This window comes from Condylura cristata, unplaced genomic scaffold, assembly GCF_000260355.1.
Source record: "Condylura cristata isolate star-nosed mole 26May11 unplaced genomic scaffold, ConCri1.0 scaffold00015, whole genome shotgun sequence".
NCBI classification, from domain to species: domain Eukaryota; kingdom Metazoa; phylum Chordata; class Mammalia; order Eulipotyphla; family Talpidae; genus Condylura; species Condylura cristata.
Window position 1 is genome coordinate 40,633,974 of NW_004567116.1, and position 10,302 is coordinate 40,644,275.

The window sequence follows — 10,302 nt, forward strand, 5'->3', positions numbered from 1 at the left end:
CCCTTTAGATTGACAACCTTAAGAGTTCTTGATGTTTTTTTTGTTTTTTTTTTCTTTTTGGCTTATTTTTAACAAATCTCATAATCAAGTCTCTTGTAGTTTGAGGAATATGTAGCAATGCAGGCATTTTTCTTATTTCATTCTTATTTTGTGCCTTTTTTACTTAGGCTTTAAGCAGTCACACTGCTTTTACCAAACACAGCGAGGAACTTGGAACTGAGGAGGGCGAGGTTGAAGAGATGGACACTTTAGACCCTCAGACAGGTCTGTTTTACCGATCTGCCCTGACTCAGTCACAGTCAGCTAAACAGCAGAAACTTAGCCAGCCCCAGCTGGAACAGACTCAGCTGCAAGTGAAAACTCTGCAGTGCTTCCAGACTAAACAGAAGCAGACCATCCACCTGCAGGCAGACCAGCTCCAGCACAAACTCCCGCAAATGCCCCAGCTTTCCATCAGGCATCAAAAACTCACCCCTCTCCAGCAAGAACAAGCACAGCCCAAGCCAGATGTACAGCACACACAGCATCACATGGTGGCCAAAGACAGGCAGCTTCCTACTTTAATGGCACAGCCCCCACAAACTGTAGTACAGGTGCTTGCAGTGAAAACCACGCAGCAGCTCCCTAAACTGCAGCAGGCTCCGAACCAACCAAAAATCTACGTGCAACCCCAAAACCCCCAAAGCCAAATGCCGCTGCCAGCCTCGTCAGAGAAACAGCCGGTGAGCCAGGTAACGGAATATTGATAGCATGCAAAGTTAAACTCTGTTCACGGAAAAAATGACAACATCACAACCCTATTGTGATTAGCAGTGCTTTCTCCTGGCAAGAGGAAACTCAAAAGCCTCATTACGCTGATATTACTTTGTCCCATCAGAAGGTTGACATAGGGAAGAAATGCACGCATTAATAATATAGGAAGAAAAAAAAAGCATAGCACTCAGAACTTGATTTTCCAGGTAGTTTTTAATGAAATCACTTCAGCATTGACCAGTAGTGCACAGAAGCTGAATTCCTAAATTATTTTTATTTTTTAGGTAAAAAATAGTTCCACGCTTGTAGACTTTTACTTCTGTTGCAATAATGCTAAGTAAACTACAGTTTTTTAAGGAATGTCATTGACCATCTTCCTATGTAGTTTACATTATCACCACCTAGTTAATAACTTTATCTTTTAGATTTATCTTATAGATTACAGAGGCATTATCTGTGGATATTCAAAAGAAATTATATTAGGAAAATCAGTGACTTTGGAGTGATATATATGTATGTATGTGTATATTACAAATACATATAGTGAACATGTTTGTATAAATGCAAAAGATTGAAGCAAAAGATTGAAAAAATCCTGCTTCTTTTTACTTTAAAAAGCTGAAGATTATATGAAATAATTTGAGATAGTTTGGGAATGTACTGTGTGGGGATATAAACCCCAAAGGAAAAACAAGGCTGCTGTGACTTTTTTTTTCTTTACTGCTATGAACCTTGACTGGCTGAACAAGGGTTCTTTCAACCCCTCCTCTTTCCTTAGAGTCCTTTGAAGTAACCAGATGCTTTCCCATACAGCCCCTTTATTAAAACACCAACCTTCAAAATGTCTTCCTAGTGTACCGCACGAATGTTTCTTTTGCCATATTGTCGGGGTGTTTGATAGGTTTTTTCAAAGAGATGTAGCTGTAACACACACAACCCCAATTTGTTTTCAGGTGGAGCAGCCAATTATAACCCAAGGATCCTCTGTTACAAAGATAACTTTTGAGGGGCGCCAGCCTCCCACAGTTACAAAGATAACTGGTGGCAGTTCTGTGCCTAAGCTGACATCACCAGTTACAAGCATATCTCCCATTCAGGCCTCTGAGAAGACAGCAGTGTCAGACATTTTGAAAATGTCTTTGATGGAAGCTCAGATTGATACAAATGTAGAGCATATGGTAGTGGATCCCCCAAAGAAGGCTCTTGCCACCAGTATACTCACTGGTGAAGCAGGATCAGTACCTTCCACCCATGTGGTGGTGACAGGGATGGCGAATTCCACTCCCCAGCAACAGAAATGTAGAGAGCTCTGTGCAAGTCCATCTGCTGCTGGTCCTCCCCTAACGACAAGGAAAGTCGATGGTGCAGGAGTGCCTGCGGCAGGCCGGCTCCTGCGTGTTCAGAATGCAGGCCCAAGGAAAGCCCAAGAAAGCCCAGCGGAAATTATCATCCAGGTGAGATTGGGAGGCGTATGAGAAATCATGCTATCTGGGAGGTTTGGGATGTTTTGGGATGTCATAGGAAGCGTCAAGCCAACATGGCAAAAAGGCATAGGCATTTTCTTTGAGCTACATATGACAAATTTGCTTTGATAGCTATTACAAATATATGAATTTATATATTTTTTTCTGCAAGAGAGTTTAGAAATTGACACTATGTTGCCATATAGCACACTTAAGAGGCAAGCAAGTGTCCCAAGTTCAAATGTTAACTTGATTTATAGATTGAAGTCATACTTGTCAGTGTTACATTCGTAAGTCAACCCAGAAGATTGGTAAATTCCTGGAGGCAAACTTCAGGCTCCCCAGTCTGTGCCCAGAAACTCTTTGGATATAACTAGATTGCACGTCTATGTCAGTTTCAGAGACCCTTTTCCTTGGAAAAACATGCTTCTTAATCTTGATCCAGATTTATGATTTTCAGGACAATAAAACCTTAATTAACTGAAATGTCAGGAGGAACATGTTGTAAAAGAATGTTTCTAAGTAATTTACTTTTATATCTAACTTGGGATTAACCATAAAGCTTTGCTTTTTATTTCAATCGTGGTTACTGAAAAATCTTGTTTTGATTACTGTCCTGCCTAGGTAAGTACAGGCTAGTAAACATAAGGGTTATTCATTGACAGTAGTTCTGCCTGTGCCTCACATTCCTTCATTCTGAAACTCATCTGTCATCATGGATAACAGATCAAGAACATTGAATTCACTGAGTCTAGACTAGCTCTTAGAAGTTATATTTTATTTCCCTCTCTCCTTGCCAGGGTATCAGGATGTTTTCATGACATTTGTCATTTTTTGCTAAATTTATGTATTATTTAGAAGGTATCGGAACAACATATTTTAGTTAATTGAGAATCTGGATTTATTGCAGTGTGGCTAGTTTAGAATTTATCATAGATTCACATATTGTGTGACCTGGAAGTGACTGATAAATCCCTTTCCATGATGCCAAGTTATAGGAGAATGCAAATTTACCAATTTTTTTTTAAAAGACTCATTTATGCATATGAGAACTGGGGTACAGGCCAGAGATGGGGTGGTGGTGGTGAAAGGATTCACCAGTGACAGAGTGGAGAATAGAACAGGTAGATTGACTGAGGGGAGCGGTTGTCAGGACAGGAGAGGTCTGCTGCGCCATGTGGATCTCCCTGGCTGGGGATCCAACTCCTGCTGCAATGGCTGCTGATAGCTTTGTAGTGCTGTGCTTTAACTGGTTGCGCTATCAGGGAGGGCCCAAATAGACCAATTTTAATCAAATAACACAAGTTACTTATGTTGACTTCCTTGAAGCCAAGTAAAAGTGACCATTGAATTATTCAAATAATGTATACTTTCCTGTAAAGCTGTTAGTGAAATAGTCTCTGACAAAGGTATTTGTTATGTTGTTGTTTCCCCTACTAAAGATGGTAAGGTGTGTGAGAAAAGGTTTCCTGGCTTTGCCATTCATGGTGTAACTTTGGACAAGGCTACTTAACTTGAGTGTTGCCTTAGTTTCCTCAGCAGTAAGATGAGAATAAGGAATGCCTACTTATATGATTGATGTAGGGCTAGAACATACTGAGACGAAGCACCTAGCATAGTACCTGGCCTCGAAGTGATTGCTGAATAAATACATGGCAGCTACTCCTGTTTTTACTATAATCACTGCAACTCCTTTGAGTTTAAATTGGCCTGCTCACTAAATTGAAAACCATTTTGGTTTTGATTTATTTGAAAATTAATGGGTTGTCGGAAAATTCATGACACATTTTTGCATAGAAAACAGAAAATATATGTCATGACTTCCAGCAACCCAATATTTTCTGTAGTTTATGAACAGGGGTGAAAATATAATTTGTTTTCTGTAGCAAGGATGATAATTGATGAGTAGGTTTTGTCATGTACCTTGAGCTAGTTTGTTGCTATGTCAGGAATGGGTAACACAGTGCTGAAGAACCAAGCTTTTAGAGTCAGAAATACCTCAATTTGAATATTGTTTATGCTCCTTGCTAGCATTGTGGCTTTGAGCAACAGAGTAACTCTGTAGCCCAGTTTCATTGCCTATGAGATGGAAATTGTGGTTTTAAAATTAAGTAGGAAAATGTATATAAACCAGCTGTTTGGGTATCTGGTACAGACTTCTAAGTAGAGATAGCTTATGTTGGTATAATCATCATTAATATATTGTTAGAACATTTTCAGATCTTATTTGTTTTGCTTAACTTTGACCTAAAGTAAATTTTACTGATGAGTAGAATACCTTTCAGAATGTGTAAAGAAATTTCCAGAAGTACTTTGATTCCTTAAAGGATGTCTGTAAAATGTCAATATGTTGATACTTAATGCTCTGAATGAAAAGCATTGTTCTTTGTAGACAGGTATCTATCTGTTCCTTCCATGTATCCATCCATCCATCCATGCATCCATCCATCCATCCATCCATCATAAATTATTTAAACTCTGTTCTAGACACTGTGCTGGGAGCTGCAGGTAGAGGAGCAAATAAAATGAATATATATTCTGTGCTGAAGGAATATTATATATAATATGGAATTCACAGATTTTAAGAAACACAGGATCTTTAGAGCTTATCTTCTCCAACTAACTAACTTTACACAAAATTAAATTATGATTCAAGGAGGTGAAGTGACTTATAAAGGTCCATAGCAAGTCAGATCCAGAGTTGAAATCTAGGGCTCCACATCCCACCTGAGACTTTCTCACAATGTCAGCTATGGGGGATGGGGAGAAGCACACAAACAAAAAACTGCACTGCCCTAGTATCAGTGCCTAAACATCTTGCTCTGTTTTCTCGAAAGTGTTACAAATTTACACCATTCTTCTTCCAGTAGAAGGTTGTTTTGGTTAGGTATATTTGCAAAGTGCTGATCTTCAGCCTTTACTCTGGAGTTTTTTATGTTAAAGATATTCATTTGACAAATGTTTATTGAACACCATCTATTCATGCTTTGAACTTCTAGTAATAAAATAAAAATTAGTCTTATGTTCCAAGGGTGAGAAACAATAAGGAGATGGTAAATGCAGTGAAGAAAATGTAAGTGAACATAGAAGTAGAGGGATGGGCCCAACCCAGTGGTCTGGGCTCATAGTCATAGAAGGGAATCTTTTCAAACCCTCTTAAACTAAGCATTTGAACTAAGATACAAATGATGGGGTGAAACAGCTATGCAAAGATTTGTTTTCCAGGAAGAGGGGAAGAACTATTGCAAAGACCCTAAAATAGAAGTTTTACATAAAGCCATGGTAAGAGTTGGATTTTACATATAGCAAGTACAATAGGAAATAATTGTAGTTTTAAATAGAGGTATGAAATGAAACTGATGTGCCTTGTAAAAAGATACCTGATAAAGATGAAAAAAAAGAATCTGACAAGGCAATATTGCCACAATGTTAGGTTACCTACTGGTATTGTTTTGTTTTAAAAAGTCTTCTCTACTCTCATTTTCATTATAGATTGTTTGTGGCCTAAACAAATAACTTCCCCTTTGACTACCAGAGAGTTACCAAAATGCTTAAAATACATTGTGGCATCAGAAAATTAATTATTCATCTGCAGATAATAATGAACCGTATTTGACTACATTCCCATTTAAATTTGCCTAATGAACAAACAGAAATGTCCTCCAAAGTCTGTCTTTCAAATTAGGCACAGCTTTCATATGGCCTCCTTTGTTAGAAGAGGTGCTATCTAGGAGTAGAAACATCAGTTTTAGTTGCATTAGATTTGAGTCCTGCTATTAATCCCTCCTGTCTATGTGACCTTCATTAAATCACTTACTCATTTTGTTTCCTCATTTTAAAATGGAGGTAATGTTTTCCTGTAATGTTACGGGGAATTAGAACATTACATCAAAGCACAGTGCCTGGTGTATAGTAGCGATCAATTTCTTTTTCCTTCTTTAGCACTTTTGGGGAAATCTTGTTGCCTTTCCTTACCGTAAAGTGTATGTGTCTTGTCTTCCAGGCCATTCCCCAGTATGCTATTCCTTGTCACTCCAGCTCCAATGTGGTAGTAGAGCCCAGCGGGCTTCTTGAGCTAAACAACTTCACCAGTCAGCAGTTGGATGATGATGAGACAACAATGGAGCAGGACATAGACAGTAGCACAGAGGATGGAACTGAGCCCAGCCCTTCTCAGAGTTCTGCTGAACGGTCCTAGTGTTTTGGACACAGGAGTGCACTTTAAAACCTACTTGATTACCAGGTGTCCAGGGAAGCCCTTGTATTTTGATGTGTAAAGAGAGCACTTTGCCCATGCTGAGGCTGTGGACCCCAAACAGCAGTGTTTCAACAAGAATTGCTGTAGGAGCAGCATTTTATAACAAGAAAACTCACAGGGGAATGTACTTTTTTATAAAAAAGAAGAAAAAGAAAAAAAAAATGCACATCTACAGTGACATAAGACCTGATATCTTTCTCTGTTGGACCATGGCCAATGGAAAAGTTTGTCTTTACAGTGGAAGAAAATTTTCCTGTGAATGTTCCTCAACTGGTTTCTACTAAGCAAAACACCATCCCCCAAAAAAGGAGAATGTGACTAGTTTGTATTTTGAAATGGTGTGTTGGGAACAGTTTTTTCAAAATCTTGTATGGTTTTGTAAATCCCTGAAGTGTTGAATTGGTAACCATATTACATTTCCTCGGTTCATAGTTTATAAAATAGCTAGAAAAATACTGGCATTAAAGAATCCTTGTTGGATGGTGGGAATTAGATGCCTAACCAGTGGGAAAATGCTTTGTGGGTGGCTTGTACATTTCACCAATTGTAAGCTTATTTATTGTGTTGTTCCTTTGTGCTCCAGGCAGCAAACTTGCCTACTATTTATTTAAATGTAAACATTTCAAAGCAGGCCATAGTCCTTCTGACAGATTTCCTGCAAACCAGGATTGCCTACCCTTTTCTCCTTTTGCTTCCCCCACCCTCCTTTAAGAATACTTACAAGAAAATGTTTCCTTGTGAAGCAGAGGAAAAAGAAACATTTTCTAGCCCAAAGGAAATATCCAGTTATGTTCAGGAAAACAATATTCATCTGATGTTCTCTTAACATTGAAATTGCACATTCATGTTGGACTGAGACTTTGAAAATAACTTTTGCATACTTTTGTTAACCCCCTTTGAAATGTATAGAAAGTTCATTTGCAGTTTTAAATGTAATGTTTTTAAGCATCCTACCTTTTTAGGGCACAGTTTGTTTAAGCAATGTTTGGGTCTTGTGATCGCTGTCTGTCACAAGTAGAGTGAAGGGTAAGTGGGGGTGGGTAAGAGTCAGTTTTGACAAGTTGTGGCAAAGGAAACTACTTTTCATTTTTTAAAAAATGTATATAGAAAAGTTTTTAACGGTTTTATAGAGATTTCACTATAAATAAGCATTTTAAGACTGACAAAATGTTGAAAATGTATATACATATATCAGCATAACTGCCCAATTTTTTTGGTGCTGAAGTACTGTAAGTAGAATTCATCAACAGTCTCCTAATTTTTGCATCTATAGCTAAAAAAAAAAAAAAAAAACTGTGATGTTATAGTTAATAAATCCCCACTAGAGTGACACTGAAGATTTAAATGTAAGCATTCATTCGATGCACTGATCTCTGGTAGATGTCATTACTTCTACTAGGTGATAACAACTTGCCCATAGATGGAGCTGTTGGATATTATTTTATTGTACCAATTCATGTTTAAAAGACTTCGTGACTCTGTTTCTAGATAAGTAACTTTTTAACCTCTTGAGTCATAGACTTCTTTGAGTATCTGATTACACTATGAACTCTCTCACCAAAAAGATACACTTGCCAATATACATGTTAGATTTTACATACAATTTTAGGGGTTCATGGGCCTCTAAGCCTATCTATGTATTCCAGGTTAATCCCTCTGTTACGGTAATTTCATTACTTACAGATGTAAGTTTTTATAAAATAAAATATCTTTTAAACCTTCATGGATCAGGTAACACGAGCCAACTGGAATAAAATTATTGTGTTTTACTTCTACATATTTTGGCAGCACAGCAGACCTATGTCCCTTGTAAAACTGAGCCTTTGTGTTTTACAACTGCAATAATGCATGAAACTTCCATCATCTATATTTCAAAAAATTAGTCTATAAAGAAATTATCATGTGAGGGATTTAATTATTTTTCTTTTAAAGATGTGATTTTCAAGGAGAATGAATTCTTTTATTTGCTCAATATTAATTAAGCCAGACACTATTCTAAGCACCACAGATGTCCTAGAGACTAAATACAAAAATCTAACCCTCATGACATTTACAAAAAAACTTTCTGTTGATGAAATGGGCATGGGAGGGCTAAAAGATGGAGGAAACAAAAATGACAGGTTTCTTGATTAAGTGGATGGATGGTGATAACCATCTATGGCTCTCCAGACATCCTTTCAGTGAAATTCTCAGCATTAGATCTCTATTTCATAAGTCCATAAGTTAAGTATAATTTTAACTCATCTGGGGAAAGATAATTCAGAGATTACATTGCAAATACTACAAAAAATTATTAGAACCCTGCCAGCTGTTAAAGAAAAATCCATTTGGCTTAAAATAAGCTGGTAACTACTTTGTATTGCAGGTGCAGCTATGGTCAACTTAAAGAACTTTAAAAAACAAATATCTTTATTGAGATTTTTTCACATACCATACAATTAACCCACTGAAAGTGTTACACAGTTCAGTGGTTTTGAGCATATTTACAGGGTTGGGCAACCATCACTACAATCAAGCTTAGAATATTTGCATAACCCCGTAAAGAAACCCTGTAGCCGTCACCCCTGAAGCCCCAATGCCGCCACTTCTTTATGGATTTGCCTACTCTGGGCATCTTATATAAATGGAATTAATGTATGTGGACTTTTATGGCTTCTCTTGTCTAGCGTAGTATTTTCAAGGTTCGTCCATGTTGTATCAGGTATAGCTCAGTAATATGCCATTGTGTGGATATACCACATTTTTTTATCCATCCATCATTTGATGTATTTTTTTTAAGACTGATTTATTTATGTATACAAGAGCTGGGATATATGTCAGAGGTGTGGGGGGTGAGAGGATTCACCAGAAATAGAGTGGGGAGCAGGACGGGTGGATTGACTGAAATACTCTACTAAGGGGAGCACAGGCGAGACAGGAGAGATCAGTGCTGTGTGGGTCAGCTCCCTGGCTTGGGAATGAACTTGTGCTGCAGTGGCTGCAGATAGCTTCATAGTGTTGCGACTCCACACCCTGCATCACCAGAGAGTCTCCAGTTTGATGCATATTTGTGTTGTTTTCACTTCTTGGTTTTTATGAATACTACTATGGATATTTGTTACAAGTATTATATATGTGCTCAGTTTTGGGTGTAGATGCATTAGTGCAGTTGCTGGTTCACACAGTGACTATGTTTAACCTTATAAGAAACTGATGCTGTTTTCCAGTGACTGCACCTTTCTTACCAGCAGTGTAGGAGAGTTCCAGTTTCTTTACCTCGTCAACACACTGTCCTGGTATGTGACTGATTTTCATTTCACTGATACCTAACAGTGAGCAACTTCTCATGTGATATTTGCTTTTTATGTACCTTTGGAAAAGTGTCTATTCAGGTCTCTGTCTACCTTTCAACTTTTTTTTTTTATCTAAGTTGGGAAATTCTGAAGTACAGGAACGATTACTATTAAAAGTAAGCTGTAACCCTAATTTTTAAAATTTTAGGGCAATTCTCTAACAAATTGTTTATTCTTAAAACTGCATAGAGCTTTATTGGTGAAAATGCTTTTAAATACATTTCTTTATGAGGTTCTCTAGGGAATGTGCTGGAATCGGAGAACATAGTAGTACACAGGAAATGGTAGTTAGGTGGTCTGGGTTTGAGACCCAGGCTCCTTTGTGTGTCGATCACCGGTATTTGAGCAAGTCACATTCCCTGTGACTTGCACAAGAGTGTTTCCGACGCCAGGGGATTCTGTGAAAACTATATGAAGTTGTGCAGGTAATAATTCAGGCACAGAGTTAGGCCTTTGAAGACACAGTGACTTGAGCTTATCTAGAACATGGCCTCTT

At 37.9% G+C, this 10,302-nt stretch overlaps 1 protein-coding gene across 9 annotated transcripts in view; it reads left to right on the forward strand.

Moving 5' to 3' along the window:
• LOC101628624 (chromosome unknown open reading frame, human C11orf30) overlaps positions 1 to 9,106 on the forward strand; it is a 72,638-nt gene extending 63,532 nt beyond the window's left edge. For 3 of the 9 annotated variants that reach the window (XM_004683221.2, XM_004683219.2, XM_012725621.1), the window contains 3 exons: positions 168 to 731; positions 1,707 to 2,207; positions 6,220 to 9,106. In XM_004683221.2, coding sequence (XP_004683278.1) covers positions 168 to 731; positions 1,707 to 2,207; positions 6,220 to 6,414 — 1,260 coding nt within the window. In that variant the 3' untranslated portion in view covers positions 6,415 to 9,106. The remainder of the gene's footprint in view (positions 1 to 167; positions 732 to 1,706; positions 2,208 to 6,219) is intronic. The other 6 variants (XM_012725620.1, XM_012725622.1, XM_012725623.1 and 3 more) reach the window with 4 other exon arrangements.
• Positions 9,107 to 10,302: the final 1,196 nt, after the last annotated feature.